Genomic DNA, 20,629 nt, shown 5'->3' with positions numbered 1-20,629 from the left:
AGATGAGAGGAGGGGGAGATTCCACAACCCAAGGAAAAACACACAGGTGCAGCAGGAGTGAAGAAAAGATGGAGATGGAGAAGTAATGTCTCTTCAGACACAAGCTCTGATTAATGGGCACCGACACTCGCGCTGCTGCTAGCTCTCCGTTTGAGTTGAGTTGAGAGGAAAATGACTTTGAATATGTCAAGTTTCTTCAGTTCCATTAGAAAAAGAGTTCAAAGAACCTGACGTGATCAGATGGTTTAAATATGGATCACCACTTTCCTGGACGTTGTTTAATGGGCCGTCGTATACGGAACATTGACTTCTTGGTGAGAAAGTGAAATCGACCTACCTAGCTTAAGAATGTCTTTATTTTGAGGGCAGCAGAACCTAGAGGGGAGCACATTGGACGTTGGACACACGAGCATGACTTTAATAACTCAGTTTTACCTTCTAAACTTGGGAAAATTGGGTTCCCGTTGTGCTTGAATTTGAGAAAAAAAAAAGGGAACCATGAAAAAAACCTCTTGATAACAAGTATTTATGGTATGTTTTTATTAAGGAGTGCCTTAAAAACCCCAACGGCTTTCAGAAAACAGCAGTCGGAAGAGCACAGTTGGATTGGCGACGCCGTATCACAAAAGAACATTCGCCTCTTTTCTGATTACACACTGGTTTATTGAGGCACTTCTGCTCTCAGAAAAGTGGCTCAAAGGTTGGCAGAGATCCGGAAAGGCAACTCTGCCGTTGTTCTTGTGCTCGACTTTTCTTCCTGGACACACACATCGCTTCCAGACAAGGCGACATCGAGTGTCTTTAATTCACAGGGAGGCTCCTCGAGGAAATTTGGTCTTCTCCCTCCGCTGAAGTCGGTGTTGACTTGAATAACAGCGGTTGCTTTCTTAGCCCGCAACTTCATTAAGCAGAGGTGGAGAGACAGTTCCTAAAATAACACAGAAACGTCCCGGATGCGAAGACCTGACATTAAAGTCAGGATTCAAGCTTTTTACTGTCAGATTTAAAAGAAACAACCAGAGGGGCAATGGGAGTTATTAAAATACACACCGCTTGTGTACCTCTTCAATAAATACATTTCAAAAATACATATACTTCTTTATCTTTTTGTATGATTTTTTCTTGCTAAAAACAATTCAACCTTGAAAGCAGCTACGCACGGTTCAAAATATGGCATTGCCGGAGCTCTGCGCTCATGTTTGCATCACCTGAAACACCTGAAGCTAAATAAAAGCAAGACAGAAAATAAATGCGACTCTTCTGACAACTGGGAGTGTATCTCCAGAAACAGAAGATTAGAGGCAGCTCTGACAATGATAACGATAAAATATTGCATATTTGAGGGGCCAGATAGGAGAGAGGCCTCTTTGTCTCTCCTGAAGTGGCCACATATTGCTTAAGGTTTGCACTGCAAGCGGCTCCTCTCGTTTGCCCTCCTACAAAACTCATTAGCAGTGTTTTCAACATGTTCAGTCATCCCAGCCGAAGAACCGCCCCGTCATCTGGTAGAACTTCATATTGAAGGGTCTGTAGAAGTCCCGCAGCCTCTGCACCACCTCGGGGTCAATGTTGGGGTGGGTCCGGCCTTTGGTTTTGCCCAGACAGTGGGGCTTACTGCTGCCCTCGGCCTTCTTCAGGCACGGGAAACCCTTGGTTTGGTTGAAGTAAAAGTGTTTGTCGGTGATGATCCTCTTGAGCCCCAGGAAGTCCTGCACGCGGCCCAGCTCTCCCGCCGGGTCGCTGATCAGACGCTCCCCGCTCACGAACAGGATCTGGCGCATGGGGAAGAACTGCAGCCAGTTGTCCAGGTGCTTGGCGTAGATCCCGATCTGGATGGCGCTCCACGAGGTGTCGATGAGACCCGTAGTCCTGTTTTTGAAGGTGAGGCTCTCGAAAGAGGGAATGTCGGGCTTCTTGGACAGCGTCTGAGTGTAGTCCGAGATGGCCCTGGTGACGGGGTCCCTCACCACCACAATTAGCTTCGTGTCCCGGGACATGGCGGCTATCCTGGCCGGAGCCTCTCTGGTGACGAAGTAGCTGGGGGTTTTCTCCATGGTGATCTGGCCCTCCAGAGTCTTGGGCATCAGCTCCCTGAAGGAAAGAAAAATCAAGAAAAGGAGGTGGAAAAAGAAGGAAGTGAGATATTTGTTTGACCTGAGCTCCCCCCTGAATCACAGAGCAACAGTCACTTACACCGAGACTCTTAGTACAATAAACATTACAAATAGGTGAACTCAGACTTACACACCCAAAACCCAAATCAATCAAAAACACTGGAAACAGGCTGTCAGAGCGCGTTTGTTTATTTGATCTCCAAATCTCTGTTTTTTGGGGTTTTTTTTTGCTCGGCGCCCAATTAGCTACAAAGAGATGTGACGAATAGTTGAACTTTTTTTGCACTACAGACAATCACGTGGACGCGGTGACGCAAGACGGATGCTACCCGACGGTGGCTTAACCCTTATATCCCCTATATATTCTCTTATATACCCCTATAATATCACCCATTCAGCACAACCTGCACCTATTAAACGGGAGGAGAAGCGTTGCTGCAGCCTGAGCCAACCTCATGAAACCAGGAGGGCTTCTCCCCAGAGTCCAATTCAAACTGGGTGTTCTTCGCACTCACGTGACGGGAAAAGACAAATGTTAGCTTCTGTGCATATATGCTGCGTAGCGCCAGTCATAAAAGATTGATATTCAAGCCAAGATTCCTTCTCGGCACGATTGAGCGCCGTACTGTTCTTTCTTTTCTTCACTTTTCCTCACAGCATATGGATTTACCGTCTGGACAGATATTTCAACATAATTTCCTGGTGTCCTGTGAGGAACGAGTTTTCCTCCTCCTGAGAAGTGTGCTTGTGGTTGAACAGTGCATTTACTTGTAACAGGATTGAGAGAGCTGCTGCTTTTGTAGGTGTTTTTTTTTTTTTAAATGGTTCCACTTGAGTTGACCAAACCATAATGAGATGCTGTGCAGGCACGAACCTGCCGACTGTTTTCAGCAGCATGAAATTAAATCCAGTTGACGACAGCTCGGCTATAAGCCGGGGAAATCATGACATTTCTGATATGACCTGAAAAGCGACTCCATTTCGCTGCCCACCTGCATTCAGGACAGTGACCTTAACCAAAGCGAGTAAAAGCCGCCCATGAATGATTCACGCGCACACTTCGAGCCTCTGCAGAATGCAGCTTTAAAATTCACCAAAGTACAGAACACAGCTGTCAATTATTCATCCGCCTGGCTCGTGCCGCGCACAGCACAGCCAGAGCTGGGAAGATGTGCTTCACTCCCTGCGACAGACCCCTCAAACTCAAAAATAGTCCCACGAAAAGCCGCTTTTTGACGAGCTGGACTCCACACTCGTGCAGAGAGCCGTCCTCTGCTGACTCAAATACTTAGTGGACGTCAGGATGATGGGAGGCCTGGTCTCACTGGGCTTCTACTGACCTGCAGCAGCACGTAAACAGATTTGGGCTTAATCAAAGTGAAGGAGAAGAGCACTCCGACACTGCCAGAGGAAGAACTCTGGTATCTTCTGGCCTCTGGCTCCACGTATGAACTGAAATGGATCTAAAAGCCATAACTCGATACCCGCGGGCAAATGTCAAAACACACCCGCGCTGTTGTGCTGAGCACTCAGAGCCGACGTCCTTGAGGTCAGCACGGGGGGGGGCCTCGCGGGAGGTGCTGGATGAGGTCGAGAGGGGCGACGCGGCCACGCCGATGTCTCATCGACTGTCACCTGACCTCCAGACTCAGCTCTGTATCTGCGTCCTCTCCCCCAGCGTCGCAGGAGACGGCGGACAAGGTTCCTCTCCTCTCGCGTTAGCTCCGCCTCATCACCCCGACAGTCCAGAGCGAGGCTGGATAATGGCGCTCTGAAACCACCCCGGCGTCTTCGGGGACCGTAATGGCTACTGACCTGGCAACTTAACAACAAAGAGCATCGAGACGAAGCATCGACCAACGACGGATCCCAGACTCGGAGAGGCCGACTCCCACAGTCTGGCAACACGCTGGTTTGGGAGGCGCTGGAGTTCGGAGCCGGCCAGGAACGTCGTGCCACAACTTTGTGACGCAAAAGACGACATTGTTGTCTTATGAAAAAGTGATGAGAGCGCGCAGAAAGAAGCATGTATATTTGATGGCCTGTGCAGCGCCTGTTCTCTGGTTCGTGCACTCACGCTGCGGGTGTACGGGGGCGAGGGGGCGAGGACACTCGGGGTGGGGGGGGGCATTTTCAGCTGCAGCATCTCCTATTAGTTGTGCAACACGAAGGAGGTTTGTTCGTTTATGTTCGACCGCATAAATGACCAAATATCCAACAAAAGAAGCTAAAACAAACCCCAAAAAGGTGAATGTCTCTTCTGCATCGTGCAGCACTTGAAACTTTATCGCCATGCCAACAGAATACATCCAAGCACTTGATATTTACCGCAGTTCCCCTATTTAGCTTTGATGTCGTGCCGCTAAAATACGGCTCCCTCTGCTCGGCCATGCATGAAACGGGCCGCGGGACCCGCTCGTGAAACAGGACGCAGACCCAAACTGGAGCGCAGGAACCCCGGCCTCCCCGTAAATCAACTTCACTGCTTTGGCCTCCGTCTTTAAGTACCAGAGAGCAGAATTTAAAAAGTATCATATATTCTGGCCGACTACAAAGCCTGAACATGAGAAGTGAGCAGCAGGGAAAAAAAGATGCTGGTGTTTAACCCAAAGTCTTAACCAGCCAAGTCCGACGCACACAATAAGAGCAGTGCATCATCAATGCAGCCTTTGTAGGCGCTGGAATAAAGAGCCTGATGCATCGTTGCTGCTTCCATTTCACTGCTGAGCTCATTTCGAGAGCTCCATTCTGCCCTCGTACGCCGGCTGTGACTCATGTCTGCCTGTTATATAAAGGCGAAAAAAAAAGGCTCTTAATGTGACATCAGGCCCCATTTTCTCCACATCGGTTTGTGCATAATATGACAAGATGACATAAAAATTAGGGAGGAGAATAAAGCTCCCAAATAATCGGCTCTGAGTGGGCCGGTTCCCCGACGCTCTCCTGGAACCTTTTTGGAGAGGCGTTTGGGTCGGTGCCAGCGTCTGTCCGGACTTGTTAAGACCTACAGGAAAGCGGGCATGAACGCTGTCCACTTCTCCCCCCACAAGCCTTTGATTCATTTTCCCTCATGTAACAGGGAGCCCTGGCAGGCGATACAACCCCCCCCCCCCCCCCCCCCCCCCCCCCCCCCCACCACCACCACCAGCGCCAGATAATAATCTTGTAATTGGCTCAATATTTCTGCTGTTTGCAGGCGGAGCAAAGGCCAGCGCCGCTGTCGGTGGCTTAGACTCACCAGATATTTTCCAGGTCAGTGGATGCTAGCGGAGGTCAGAGCGGAAGGAGGAGGGAGGTTGATTTAGAGTAATGGCAGCTGTGCAGCAATGGGGGGGGGGGGGGCAACACCGCCTTAAACAGCCCCGCTGACGGCCCCTCTGTTAATGAAAACAGTGACACAAGCATGACGCGGCGCAGTCTCCTCAAGTGACTCCAAACGCTAACGAATGACACAACGCACTCTGCTCCATTTGTAATAATTAGTGTGTTACTGGTGGGCGGAGAGCGGCTGGAGCCGGCTGGTGACAGGTCCAGTATTTTCCAGTGCAGAGGTCACAAGAGCCAGTCTGGGCGGGACTGAATCAGAAGCATTTAACGGCTCTTTCTCGGCCTCCTGACACTTTCCTCCAACTGGATCCTGATGGATCGGATCATCTTTGCCTTCACACCTGCACTTCACAGCCCCCCCCCCCCACCCCTCCCCATCGTTAAGCAGTTCTCCAACATGGCTACAAAAATCTTACCACCTATCTTTATGTTGCAGGGTCAAACAGTGTAAGGTTTCATTCTGGCTTTGAAGGGAACCTGCAATGAAAGGGTTCTAAACTCTCCGGTTCTAAACCCACTCAGGGTTTAATGTCTCGGTGACGGTGCAGCTGTGGCACGCAGCTCACGAGGGTGCAGCCGTGCAGCCTCTGAAAGGAGCATAATACGTTCAGACCTCCATCCCAGTAAGACCAGATCAACACAGAAGTGGTCCTGGCGTGATGGAATTTGAAATAATCAGAATGAGGGTTTATTGATTTGAATTCCAGACTAATTATAAATGTGGCTCGACTCTAATTATAATGTGGAAAAATCAATGTGTCTGTTTGATTATCGGTTGAACAAATCTGCTTCAAACAGAGGAGAGATCATCTCTGGTGACCCGAGTTGGAGTCATACATGGGAACTGCAGGGGGTCGGAAGCAATCTCCAAAATACAATTAGAAGATAAGAGCTTGGTCTATTCTTGGGAAACAACATGGGAGGACGGGTCGACCGTTATCTGCTGGGAAATGCTGCGGTTTTGATAACGAGCGAGTAGGAAGGGAGAGAACGTCTGCACGACACAGGAGACGCAGCAGATAACGACGTCAGCGCGGGAGAAACACTCGGGAAACGTAGGAAGTGACAGGAAATCCACGGTCCGATCCGTGATTAGGGGGTCTTTAAATTACACCGAGGGGACGGGAATTCGGTGCTTCTGTCTGGGAGGAGGGCAGGAAACTAGATTAGAGTTTAAAAAAAAAGCTTTTAGATGAGTTTCATTTGGAAACCAAGATGAGAACTTTGCAGGGATTTTAACTGTAGTAATAAATAATCTGCAACGACAGCAGGGCAGCAGCGTTTATCCGTCGGAACACTCAGCACTCCGGCTATTAGTGGCCAAATTTGCCTCTTTATTTGCTTCAAACGCGACGCGTTGAGAGCTAATTCTGGCCTGCCGCCAATGCAAACCTGTTTGGCTCCACTTGGAAAATTTCAATTTCACTCGGTTTTTATGTCCAGTCAGAGACATCATAAATAAAGTCTAGTAAGGAAAAAAAGAGAGATGAAGGCGATAACAAACGGAGAAGAATGAACTCTTGCTGTCCCCTCCAGTAAAAACATTCATTTTCATTAATCCTCCATAAATAACCCCCCCCGCTTCTCTGTTTCTTTCTTCCACTTCTGTATTTAGTAAAACATTTATAGAGTTAGCTTTGTGACGTGTTCTGATAAATTTCTCAGCAGTGTTTTTGAACCGAATCCTTTTTTCTGAGTTGAGTTGAAGTCTAAGTTTTGTTGCGTAAGTGAACGCAAACGTGCTCGTGAATTATTCACCCTCTCAGACGGTGGCGGACGACTTAAAAGTGGTTGCAGGACACATTTGAGCCTTTTCTCCGAACCAAAGGGAGCCGGCGGCGCCTCTCCTCCAGCAGGGAGTATGGGGATGGTGGTGGGGGGGTGGAGGAAGATGGAGAACTCCAAAATAGAAACAGAGGGAGAAATATCGCACCTTTGTCTCTGTGGTTTTAACGGTCCACATGGAAACTGAATGAACCCCTTATCTTAAAGGGATTTAGTTGAACCAAACCCCAAATGCCCACTAGATGGCGCCTATTCAAGGCAGCGTTAAAGTTGCGCCCCCTAGTGGTCAGTTTTAATGTCAAAAACTGCTCACGCGCTACTAATGTAGCAGCAGCTCATGTCAACAAAGCGGCACCATATGGAATAACACCCACATCTTTTTCCTCCCAGCAGTTAAGTTTATAAGTCAAGTGTCCCCGTTTTATTGTCTTATTCCTGGTTCTGATCTTGTGCCTTTGAGCAGTTGGAATTGAATCATCACCTTTTTTTTTTTTTATACCTGTCTGGAGTTTGGAGAAAAGAGCTGCAGCGACTGAGACGTGAAACACGGAGAACGTAAACCAAGCAGAAAAATTTAAAAAAGCCTTTTTCAGAATTAGCTGAGATGCAGAAGTGAGGGGGGGGATTATTGCCCGGAGGGTCTGAAAACGCCACGCAGCCTGAAAGCAAGGCAGCACAGACGAAGTCTGCTCAGGTAAATTATAAAACCTCCCAAACTGCTCAATACTGGCCGAAGCCCCGCTCTGCTTTGTAGGCAGGATCATCCCGCTGAATGGACGTTTGACACACTTGGGTATTCCCTGACCTTGTTCTGGAGCAGCGGAGGCGATGCTGCTTCTCTGGGATCAGCTCAGTGCCATTCTTCCCTTCTGCCAACTCAGTCTTTGTGGGCCTGTGGCAGATAAGACCCCCCTGGTTTAATAGCATAGCTGGTTTCAAGGTTTCTGGAGTGAAGGTGGAGCACTTTTCCTTTCTTTAGCTTCTCACCCCGGAACCATCCGAGTCCGAAAAACCGCTTTGCTCGGTCGGAAACAATTTCGGCGAGTATTTAAATTCAACATTCAAGCCTTAAAAGCTGTCAAATGAATGAGAGCAAAATTAAATGTGAATTTGTTCAGTGCCAAATGGAACGCTTTAACAGGGGCCGCGCTGCCATAATTACCCATGACAAAAGGCTGGAGCTTTTGTCTTTGGAGGCACCGCCAGGGTAATTTTAAGCTGCTGAAACATTTAATATAAACATCCCAGCCTGCTGAATTTGCTTTACGGACCGCATTCTTGCTGCTGCTGAAGAGCCCCAACCGTCAGATAAAAAAAAAAAAAGACATCAGAATGTGGTTGAACAATTTAAGCTTGGGCCTGATAACGAAAGCGGCGCTTTCAGATCATCATTCAAACTGACTGGCTGGGAAAAACACGAGCTCTCCTCTTTCTCCAGGCGGAGAAGAGGGACAGCAAAGCTCGGAACAGCGCTGATCCGAAGAGCCGGTTCTCCTTTACGTGGCGTGCTCCTCAGCTTCTCCTGCCACTCAGCACCATCCTTCCAGAACTGAAGGCTTCCCTGTCGTTCGCTGCTCTAAAACACCAGCAGACTCGCGCTTTCACTCAATTCTTAGACGATCTTCTGTTATGAAAATTCAACTCTTGCAGCAGCGGGCAAGTCTGAGGCATTATGAATCACGCAGCAACGTGCACGCCACTTATCCTCCATATGTGCATCATCTCGAGCACAGGCCATTAACTCGGGCGGCTCTGGAGAGACGCTGCACCGGTGATAAATGAGCTCGTTCCTGAGCAGATTTAGCATGTGTGTTGTCAGTCACCAGGCAAAAGACCGTTCTGTGACCGATAACATGATCTGCTTTTAGCTGTTAGCAGGGCGCTGCCAGCTAGAGCTGCAGGGAAACGTGCACAGAACACGGGTTCGAGGAAGGAGATTAATCAGGTTTTGGCTGAAGTTGAGAGGAGAGTTTGTCGCCGGGACCCAGGAAAATAACGCCTGGGTTGAACTGGGCAGCGAGAAGAAAGCGGGAAGCAGCAGAAGCTGGGGGAGAAAACAGGCAACTTCAAAACCTCAAATCTTCAGATTCTCTGCTTTCATCTCGGCTTTGCATCCATTTTTACCTACATCAATGCTGAAAATACCACAACTGCCGTCAGAACCTGACAGGCTGAAGTCTTCTGGCACACTTGTGAGGGCTGTAAATGCAAACCACCAGGGATTAGAGTTTTTTTTTTTTTTTTTTAATAGAACAGCTTCTAAAAAGGAGCCATTGTCCTGCTCAGATGGGTACCGGAGCCACAGTTCCAGGTAGGATCTGAGCCAGCGGCGCCAGCAGATGTTCTGCCTCAGAAAAACCCTGTTTCCATGAGACATCTGATAACTGCAACCCAAACTCCCAGGCTCCGGGTACACAGCGCCTGGCACCGCCACACCGCTTTCCTCCTCTCAGCGGCGAGACGCGGCGGAGCACAGCGGCACCGCCGCCGCCATCCCGTCGCCGCGGAAGCAGCGCGTGGGGCGGAGATTAGCATGTATGAATGCTCCCTCTTATCACCTCTATGACATAAACTCATTACAAACAGACGCTCCGGATCTCCCGGGGATCTTTAGTGGATTGTTGGGCCGGAAATACAGAAACAATCGCATCTAATTTACGAGCTGCTGCTTCAACATCCGGGCAAAAAGATAAGGAATACTGCAATAATTGGGTTGAAAAGTGATTTATGTTTACGTGGGATGAGGCGCCGGGTTAGAGACACGGTTAAATTCTTCCAGTTGAGTTATCTATTGAATAAATACGCGTCTGTGACCGAACGGAGGTGTTGAGGTGGGCGACATCGCTGCGCCGTTAGCATCGGCCGCTCAATCTCCCGGTGAAGCGAGGTGAGACGGAAAACTGGTCGGCTGTGAAAGAAAAGCCCACCGCAGGATGTCACAGGAGCTAAACTGGCACAGAACGGCGAAAGCAAAGCCAGCGATTGCCAGGGGCTGCGCTGTGACCCAGAATTCAACAGCCCGCCAGTGAGAAACCGGGAGCCCCCCGTCACGGCTGGTTAAACGGGCAGCACAAAAGAAAAACACCAGTTTTTCCATCTGACCAGCTGGATTTGCGGGCGCAAGATGACATGGAAGCATCTGAGGAGCCGCCGACAGGGTGGAAATCTTTTAGCGTGTTAGCTCTTCGACCTCAACGATTATTTAAACCCCCCCAAAAAAGAATTTTCCTTCCAGCAAAAATTCCATTTTCAGAGATAACGGATGATTGGCGGCTTTATTTGTTAGCTGATGATATCCGAGTCCACAACCTTACACTTGATTCCAGTTTAGCACGTGTTCCTTAACGTGCACGGCAACAGTCGTCTTCGAGAGTTCGCCATCAGGTTGTCACGGAGATGGCAAATGGGGTGTTTGAGGGGGAGGGGACTGATGATTAGGGTTATCAATCAGGGGGATATTGTTCAGTATCTCACTGATGTAATCATCCTGGAAACACATTAACATTGAGGGAGTCATCTGGGGGGATAATGGCTGCATGTTTGCGCCGTTACTGAGTCAAACTGGAATGACGGATGTGCCGCGCGCACGCAGGAGAGGCCGCGCGTCACAAACGAATACACTGCGCCGACGCGCAATTAGAAAATAAATTAATCGTGCGAAGACAGCGAGGAGGAGGGGCCTGCCGCCCGCCATCCGTCACGGGAACAGGGGTCGCGCGGAAAAGGAGCGAAGCAAACCCAAACGCATATTAGCGGCGTTCAGAGTGGCGGCAGCCGAACGGGCGCCATTATGGAGCACTCTCAGGCGCATTTGCATTTACATTACAGGCTCTTGATGCAACAGCGCGCCTATAAAATAAATGGCCGTGAAGCGCGAGCGGGATAGAGGTGCCTGTTGAGGAGCGCTCCGTTGCCAAAGAGAAAGAAAGGAGGGACTAACGTGTCCGTTTATACTTTTGAGAAGTCCGTTTTTGGATGCAGGAGTTTGAGTTACGCCTTTGGAGCCGGTTGGACCCCCGAAAGAGAGAAAATAAAACCGGAGCTGCTGCCCAGCGGAGTGGAAAATAACATGATGCAATAAACGGCGCGTCAGAGACGGGCCCGCCGGCATCGGGGCGTGCACGCATACGTGCACATCCGCGGCCCCCTCGCCACCAGTGCCCCCGTCACCTCCAGCTACGGTTGAGGCGGCCTCTTGGCTACGCTAGGCTAATTACCGTCTCAGAAGAGCCGTGGATCGATGCTGGAGGTGAATCCTAAACAGCAGAATCGATCCAGCGTCTCAGTGGCCGCAGTGAGAACCTGAACGAAGCCGGGAGTGGGAGCGGCCTGCTCCGGGGGCCCCGGGGCCGAGATTAGAACAAAAACACCTGTCTAGAAGCAGCTCTGTGATCAGAGTACAAGCCACTGCGCTCAATTATGATTAGCAGAGTAATAATTACACTTTTCTGGGCCTCCTCGTGGGTTATTAATGGCCGTGGGCCAACCCAGACGGAAGGTCGATGGGAAGAAACGCGTGAATGGATGTGTAGGAACATCTGAAGCGACGGGGGCCCTGAAGTCTCGTTGGTGTTAATCAAACTTCTGTAAATGGTTTAGATAATGAAATTACAGCGGTCAGGGAGGCCGGTGGGACCCCAGCGAAGCAGATAAGCAAATGGAAATGAATCAGTCTTTATCAAGTGTGTGTGTCCGGGAAACACAGCAAAAACAGGAAGTGCTCGTTCGGTGATTGGAGGGTCTGTAAATTCCAGTGAGGAGTAATCAGGATGGCTGCCGTGGACGGTGGGAGACAGTGGGGGGACGGGGGCACGACCTCCCCTTCGGACAGGAAATGGCTTCATCTCAGCAGGTCCTACGTTACTCCGGTGCTGGGAACAGCCGGGAACGGGTAATGGATGTGATGGCGGCGTCACGGTGAATAATGTAGCCTGGTTAATTGGCTGGATTAATAATTAATGTGGGCGTGTTCGAGGAGGCAGCGGTGGGGGAGTCGTGGAACGTAAAGAACGCACCAGTGTAAAGGTCTTTAAATGTTACACGTGCATCTGTCAACATCGCTGGGAGCTAGCCTCCTCCTCCCCCTCTTCCTCCTCCTCCTCCCCCTCCGCCTCCCCCTCCTCCTCCTCTTCCTCCTCCTGCTCCCCCTCCTCCTCCTCTTCTTCCTCCTCCTCTTCCTCCTCCTCCTCTTGCTCTTCCTCCTCCTCCCCCTCCTCTTGCTCCTCCTCCCCCTCCTCCTCCTTCCCATCCTCTTCCTCCTCCTCCTCCTTCCCATCCTCTTCCTCTTCCTCCTCCCCCCACCTCCTCCTCCTCCTCCTCCCCCCTCCTCTTCCTCTTCCTCCCCCTCCTCTTGCTCCTCCCCCCCTCCTCTTGCTCTTCCTCCTCCTCCCCCTCCTCTTGCTCCTCCTTCTCTCCCTCCTCTTCCTCCTCCTCCCCCTTCTCTTCTTCTTCCTCCTCCTCCTCCCCCTCCTCTTGCTCCTCCTCCTTTCTCTCCTCTTCCTCCTCCTCCTCCCCCTCCTCCTTCCCCTCCCCTTCCTCCTCTTCCTCCTCCCCCTCCTCTTGCTCCTCCCCCCCCTCCTCTTCCTCTTCCTCCCCCTCCTCCCCCTCCTCTTGCTCCTCCTCCTCCTCCTCCTGCCATGTTGGAAAGAGAGGATGCAAATGTGAGATGAAGATGTCAGAATGAACAACTGCCCCAGTGCCATAATGAGCTCCCTCCCCCACCTTTGATGAATAAAAGCAGCATCCGACTGAACATCTAAAAATGACCCCAATGATGAAACAGGAAGTGGAACATTAGGGTTTGGAGCTGTGAGCGGAAGTCATGTTGAAATGGAGGCGGGGCACAAGATCCAGATGTGATATAACTGTGGCGCATTGGGGGGAATTTACCCTAAATCTGTGTGTTCTCCAGGTGAGGACACACCTGCTCGTAAACCTCCTGTAGTTCCAGGTCCAGACCTCCAAATCGCTGCATCGGTATCTCTGGGAACTGGTCATTGTTTTTAGACGTGGATATTTATCGTCCTCTTCACCCTCCCATCTCGGCCGGGGTGGCGGCCCCCTCCTCCGACATCTCCTCCCCACCCCTCAACAGAGACAGGCAGCCTCCTGGCCCCGGTGCACGTGGACGTGATCCTGGAGGGCTGCAGATACCAGCTCATGCGACCATGAGCAGAGGGGTGAGAGGACGAGGAGGGGGGAGATGGTCTGTGGCCACCGCCCGCCTGTTTTGTGAAGAGATCTGAGGATACTGCGCATCCGAGACACGTCGCCTTCCCTCTCTCCCACCGGCCCCGCGGAGGCGAATCTTTCTCTTCCTGCTGTTCTCATTAACATGCAAATCCTCATCTTTGGGAGTGAGGAAGAGCGATGAGAAAAGGAAGCCCCCTTTTGTTGTGCGTCCAAGGCAATGAAATGTTCCTTCCCGGTCCTATTAGGTGTTCCTCCCTCCTGCCTGACGTACGCTCGGAGCTAGTTACAGTAGCAATCACCGGCGCCGGAGTCAAGATTAATTGAATTACTGGATGGCTTCCTTGCACTCCTGTGTGGGTTTATCAATCAGGCCTGAGCTGCACGCACCCTTTATCCCCCTCTTCCATCTTCATGTAAAAAGACGCAGGCCGCGCTGTTGCGCCCCATCTATCAATGAACGGTTCCGAGGTGGTAAACCCGTTCTGTGACGCGCTAGCTCTTTAATCAGGCGCGTGGACGTGCAAGGCTGGTTAGTAAACGCTGTCAGCGCCCTTTTTCTTCTTTTATAAAGGGGAAACGTTTCAAAACACGGCGATAGAATCTTCGGCGTTTTAGCGCGTGCGGAGCCGCGTGATCGGTTGAGGTCGGGCACTCGCACGCAGGCCGTGCCTGAGGTGCCATCTGGCGTCGCCTCTTCCCATGTCAGTAGCTTGGACTCTGCCAAGGTGACTGGCACCGGCCATGCCCCCATGTGGGGGGTGGGGGGTGGGGGGGGGGGGGGGGGGCATCCTATCGCCACCGAGGCAGCTGCAGACAGCACACATGGCAAGCGAGTCACAGTTTATGCCTTTGAGCACAATTCCATGTTTTGGCCACAGAAAACTCCCCCCATTAAAAACAGGCAGATTATTATTTTGTTGGGTGTGAACATTTCTGTCGAAGGAGAAGAAATGAAGAAGAGAAAAAGCCCCCGTTCATTGTTCCCAGGCTTCCCATAGATTTGTTTTCCCCCTTTTTTTGTCCCGTCTTTCCCTCTCTGCTGGAAAATATGGAGGAGTCCCCGTCCTGTGATAAAGCTGTTGCCTGTGAGATGGGAAGGAGAGATCCATCACGCCGAGGCGACGGCTCACCCTGCCAATCCACGCCAGCGAGGGCCGCGGCGCCGCGCACGCCCCCTCCATACATCATGTGCTGAGCTGGGATGTGCGGTTTGGCTGCGCGTCTTCGAACGCGGCCGCGGCGAATCCTCCGCCGATCCCAGCGCGCACACATTTCTGGAGGTTGTCCTGCGGTTTGTTTAGTTTGCGCCTCTGAAGAAAGGTGAAAAAGGGGCGGGTTTGAGGCGGCGGACCCTCCGGCGCTGAGTGACGGTTCCAGCCTCTCTGTGTTTGTACAAGGGTAGCACTTAGCTTCCAGAGCGGAGCGCTGAGCAGAACACGCACAGCAGCAGAGGAGAAGAAAACCACACAGATCCTCTTTCTGTGCTCCTCCTGCTCCTCGGAACAGCCCTGCCTCTCGAAAACATCCCTGGCTGGTTTCCATGGAGTCCAAGAACCAAACATGGCCGACAGTCACGGCTAAAGCGGGCGAAGGTTTCAGGTTTGTCACCTGAGCATCTTTAAAAAGGTCTCCGGGATTACAGTTCGCCCCAGCTTTACAGAGCAATATATTCCCGAGCAGTCTGGAACAATAAAAACTGACCTCAAACACTCCTTTTGAAATATGAATCCCAGAATAAATGCTTCATAATGGAAGAGCTAATACCTCATAAAAAGCCCGACAGCTGCTGCGCTCAACGGGCCTGAGATACGACAGGGTCACACAGGTTGCTGACGAGTGTACGCAGACACCCAAAAGTGAACAAACAACACAATCCCAGAAACAATGTAACCCGAGCTTAAAGTTACCGCACCATCTGCTGAGGGCGCACGTCTCTCTCAGGCCCCGCCGCTAAGCTAACTAGCGCCGAGCTGCCTCCACCGCGCTGGAGAAATTGGCTCTTTTTTAGCTCGGTCAGGTGAGCATCAGGTGCAGGTGTCTGGGGGGGGGATCCAGGTGCTGCCTGCAGAGCGTCCAGCACCTGCTGCCTGTCCTCACTCACCCATCGGGGGGCAGATTCCCTGGATGCCAGAGGGCAGCTGCTGACAGGCGCTGACTGCTCGCCTCTATGTGCCTCCCCTACACGGGGCCTCTGAGGGTCAGCTGCTGAGGGCATGCAAAGATGTCAGTGGGGGTGGCGGGGGTCAAGGAGTTGGCAAGGAGGGGCGGGGGGGGCGACAGTCCTGGGTGGGTCGCATGCCTTCCGCAGGAGGTGAGCGTCCCGGATTTACAATTCTACTCTCTGATGATCACTTTCACGGTCCGAAGGCGGCTGGGAGCTCGTGCTCCGGAGGACTCTGGCGATCGTGTTACGTCCACGGCGTGACCTCTAGAGCCCGAGCGTGACCCCTCCGCCCACCTTTGGTGACCCTCTTTACTACACCTGCCGTGTGCAAACTGGAAACAGACACTTTGGAACGCTGGAGTCATGAGTGGATTTCTGATTTTATTTTGGCATTTTAACAAATATAAAAAAAAGTTTGACAATCATGCCGTGATTTAGACAGTTTTAGGATGATTGTTTCATTGATTTATTACAAACTTTAAATAAAAATAAAAAATCTTGCTTTCCTAAAACTTTCACAATCCAACATATATTTTTATTGTCTTCAAGGAAAATGTTTAACAGTCCAGATTATTTTGAGAAGCTTCAAACGTTTATTGTGTTAAATTTCCCCTCTGGTTCTGGGTTTATTCAGGACAATTACGATTACGTGAACCTTCGTTTGGAGACCGCTCGGGAGTCGCTGCCTAACGTCCCGCCTCTCCAACGTGGACACGTGTCAAACTTTCCGCTCGTCCTCCGGAGACAAACTGGCGAGTGAAACGCCGGGCGTCAGCGGAGGACGCCAGAGTTTGGACCGAACCGCTCCATTAATGGACACCAACTCTGAACACAGCCAACATATGAGACTCAGAAGCCTCCAAAACTGTCCGTGTCATCAAAACCCAAACGGGTAGCCTGTTGCTAGCGTAATCACCAACAAGGGAGGGGGACGAAAAAGACATTTGAATTCAAACAACCATTTTAATGCGTCTGATTCTAGACTGAAAATGCTAAAAAAAAGTATTTTCATCCCGTCTTGAGCGAGCAGCTAAAGCTCAGCGCGTTCCGATCAAGGCAGCTGCTCTGCACCACAAATCTCTCCTGGATCGCTGCTTTTATGATTGTCCTGTTTTTTATTTTTATTAGCACAGCACAAAACCTCATGGAGAGGAAAACCCCTAATTTAGCCTGATTTTTCAGCTAGCTGAGCCAGCTCATTTGCTTTTATACAGTTCTAAGTGTCGGCTTAATGGAGGGAGGCTCTGAAGGAGAGGCTGTAGTGCATATGCTAATGCTAAGCTAAAATGAAAAATCCACGGCTGCCCTGAAAGTGGTTTACGTTTTCACGGTCACAAACGTGTGTGGCGGCGTCAGCGTCAGAGCCCTGGTATTTAACGGATCACACAGACAGGTAATTAACCCATTAAGGGCTCTAGCCAAGGCTAATCCAACAGGAACTGTGGCCGGGTCCAGACGGGGGAAAGCTGGTTGTTCAGTAACCCAAGTAGGCCGAAACGCGGGCCTCTGCCTCAGTGCAGCGTGTGTGCTTGACCTCCCCGTTCGCTCCCAGTGTCCATTTCCACAACAAAAGCCTAACAGGTTGTCTGCGATTATACAGACGCACGGCTGAGAAATCTGTAGTGAAACACAACCCTGGCTGGCTGAGCGACGGCGGCTTAATTATTCAAAAGCCAAACGTCCTCAGGAAAAAAAAAAACTCAAATTCAACAATACAAGTGGAGATTAGAAGGAGTGCAAACGGCGAGTTGGGGATTTACCAAAAGATCTGGACTATTGTGACCCTGGGGAACGTTAAAAGTCGAGTATTTCATCCTCTGACAGCAGCGGTGTCACAAAAGCAGCGTTAATCACTCGAAATGGGACAGTTTTGCACCACAGCTTTGGGTGTTGATGCCTTTTAAAGGGGGCAGTTGATGGAAGTTCCCGTAAGAAGCCGGCGAAGGATCCCTCTGAGGGGGCTGGAGGTGCTCCCGCGTCAAATGAAGAGCTTAGATGTGCAGGAATTATGCTCCACACGCATTCCCATAGGGACAGAGACGAGCGTTGACAATGAACAAAGAGCCTCTGGAGACGGAAGCCTCTACGATTGAACCATTCACGGACGCCAATGAGCAGAATCACATAATTCAAGCAAATTGGACACGGTGATTAGTCACAGAAAACTCGGCCTCTTTCGGCACAAACACGGTTTTCTGCTCATTTTCCACTGATTCAGAAAAGTCTGCGCAGAGCGGAGCTGCTGTTCCGCGTTTGGGAATGTCTCTGAAACATCGACGGGGGCCACGGCCTGAACCGAGCGACGCGTCGGGCCTCGCCGGCGACACGTCGGCTTCACCTCCAGCTTTCAGCGGAAGAGACTTCAATCAAAAGGTTCCACAAACACCAAAAGTACGGAGGGGAAAACTCGGACACGGCCGGGAAGAGACAAGATGAACTCCAGCCGAGTGGGCCGCGCTCTCCTAACAGTTATTCATCCCTCCCTTCATTTCAAGGGTCCTTCTGTTTTAAATGGGCGGCATTAAGGGGGGGGGGGAAGCCGGCACTGAGGCCTGTCCTCGGAGGCACGGTCCAAATTCCAGGGAATCTTGGCAACTCCTCGGGATAGATGGGACCCTCACGGATATAAAACCACACAATGGATGAATAGGTAAACAGAAGGGTGTGAAAGAGTGATGGCGAAAAGAGAATGTTCACTCTCAGAGAGGCACAAAGAGGGAGGTGTGTGAGCGGGAGCAGGGGGAGAGCCGGGGCGCTGGGGATGGGGGGGAGAGGAGGCTCTGGAGGAGGAAAAGTTTTGCCCGCTGGTTTTTCCGACGGTGCTGCGTCGCGTTAACTCGACCGAAAAGGTGAACTTTACCTCCGGAGACTCAGGTAACCTTTCATTCTGGCCCTAATCCCTCATAATAACAGAGCTGCAGCGACGGCCCATTAGACAGAGACCCTCCGAGGGGCAGAGCCCCCCCCCCCCCCCGGGCCCGTGCACATGTGAGCGTGCGGCGTTCACACACTCGCGGTGACGGATGAAATCCATCACAAATTCTGCAGCACTTCACAAAGTCAGAACCGTTAAATCAAAGAGAAGAAAACCGCTAAATCTTTGATGTAATTTTAGGATTTGATCTTTCAATTTTTTTTTTATTACTTCTGCACAATTATCACATTTACAATTATCACAATTCTCATTTGGCACAATATATATATATATATATATTTTTACATAAAAATACTTAATTAAATCTGTTAATTAAATATTTTATGTATTAATGATTATTTGTAGAAAAAGTCTGATTGAACTCCTGAAAACTCCAGAATCAACTCTGTGGGTTCTGATTTGAAATGAATCTAAATTGAAGGTTCCTTCATCACTGCTTCAGTTCGGTAACGGTACAAATATTCTGGATTTGTCGTATTTCTCTCTCTAATCCCGCCGAGACTCGAAGACAAACCCGAGATTGTGCAGCAAAATGAGGAACCTGCTAAGATTTAAAGCCAGCAGGTCTGATGGAGACTCAACACGGCGCTTCTCCATCCTGCACCCACGGTTCTGCCCACGGTTCTGCCCTTTCAAGAGGTCGGAGAGTTAACATGTTAACCTGGGTGACGTATGGTCGGAACACACAGGCTCGTCTGCAACTCTTAAAATGACAAATTGGAGGATCCCAGTTTAGTCGACGTGCGTAAAGCGCGTGGTTCCAGACGGGACCCCTCACCTGTACCACTCCAGCCCGTCCTCGTAGTTGCGGTCGAAGAAGTGCGGCTCCGCTCCCACGGCTCGGATGTCCGGATGAACCCGGAGGAACTCCAGCAGAGCCCGGGTCCCTCCCTTCTTCACCCCGATGATGAGCGCCTGCGGCAGCTTCTTGCTTCCATCCCCGAGCGGACTCAGTTTAGCAGCGAACCGCGGCGGCATTCTCCTGGAAGCCGCCAGCGGAGGGACGGGAGCCTCCCCCGGCATCTGGACCCCGGGTGAGCCCCCCGCATCCCCGTCGCTTGACAGCTCCGGTGCGTCCCATCCGGACAGCAGCCTCTTGGTCCTCTGCGCCCTCGGCTCCTCCAGAGAGCGGGTCGGGGATGTTCTGAGCGGTGATGCGGGGCCGCAGCGGCCAGTGAGGCAGTGCAGGAGGAAGAGAGAGGTGAGCAGGGAGGCCAGCATGACCGCCGCTCTCCGGGAGACGCCTCGGGACGGGGGGTCCAGCACGGTGATGCGGCTAAAAGCCATACCGGTCCCTGGGTGCTCGGTGCAGGAGCCTCAGCCATGCTGGACACACATCCTCGGACCTCCTGTCCATCACCGAGGAGAGGGTTTTCATCCACAGACACTTCCCCCGACAACTACCCCAAAATGTACCTGCCGCTGCAGCCAGGTGAGAGCAGCCGCACCGAAAACAGCCGAAGCAGTTTCCGGAAAACGCCGATCGCCGCTCACAGGTGATGGCCGGGATCCTGACCGGGATCCTGACCGGGATCGTGCGGGATCGTGCGGGATGCAGCCGCCAGCAGTGACGCTCCAGCCGCACGTGTGCAGAGTTGTAAACTTGTCCCGCACCGCAGGTTGGCTTGACAGGCACCTTTCTGGCCAATGAGATCGAGCGCCCGGATTTAGGAGCCAATCATGTCCCCGGTGGGCGGGACACTGATGTTCCGACCGTCTAAGACAAATTCGAACTAATTTTTAATCTGATTGCCTCACTTTCCCCAGCATATTTACATCATTCAAGAACATGGTTTATTCTATATTACACTTTACTTTCATGAACATATGCACTAAGCCCAACTAAATCATTGAAGGGAAGGAAGTGGTGGTGTCTCAGGGTGTAGGGGATTTGACCCCAAGGGTTCTTGGTTCAAGCCCGGTAGTGGTAGCAGGACCAGGACACCTTCAGAGAACTGCTGAGGTGCCCTTGAGCAAGGCGCCGGCCTCCTGAACTGAGATCTGGCTGAAACCCTGAGCATGAATGCGTTGACGTGGCTGGAGTCAGGCCACCAGAGGAGACCCCCCCCCCCCCCCCACACACACACACACACACCACCCTTTTTATGACAT

At 51.2% G+C, this 20,629-nt stretch overlaps 1 protein-coding gene across 1 annotated transcript; it reads right to left on the bottom strand.

The window, feature by feature from the left end:
• Nucleotides 1-529: 529 nt before the first annotated feature.
• Nucleotides 530-20,085, bottom strand: LOC101063855 (heparan sulfate glucosamine 3-O-sulfotransferase 3A1). The gene is made up of 2 exons (XM_003961013.2): nucleotides 19,296-20,085; nucleotides 530-2,091 (listed from the first exon to the last, which is right to left on the bottom strand). The coding sequence occupies exons 1-2, from the start codon at nucleotides 19,802-19,804 to the stop codon at nucleotides 1,470-1,472; spliced, it is 1,131 nt and encodes a 376-aa protein (XP_003961062.1). The 5' UTR covers nucleotides 19,805-20,085; the 3' UTR covers nucleotides 530-1,469.
• Between the last annotated feature and the right edge of the window lie 544 nt (nucleotides 20,086-20,629).

The sequence above is a fragment of the Takifugu rubripes genome, chromosome 1 (assembly GCF_901000725.2).
Source record: "Takifugu rubripes chromosome 1, fTakRub1.2, whole genome shotgun sequence".
Taxonomy (NCBI): Eukaryota; Metazoa; Chordata; class Actinopteri; order Tetraodontiformes; family Tetraodontidae; genus Takifugu; species Takifugu rubripes.
The sequence above is the reverse complement of the archived record's forward strand: the minus strand, read 5'-3'. Positions and strand labels throughout refer to the sequence as shown.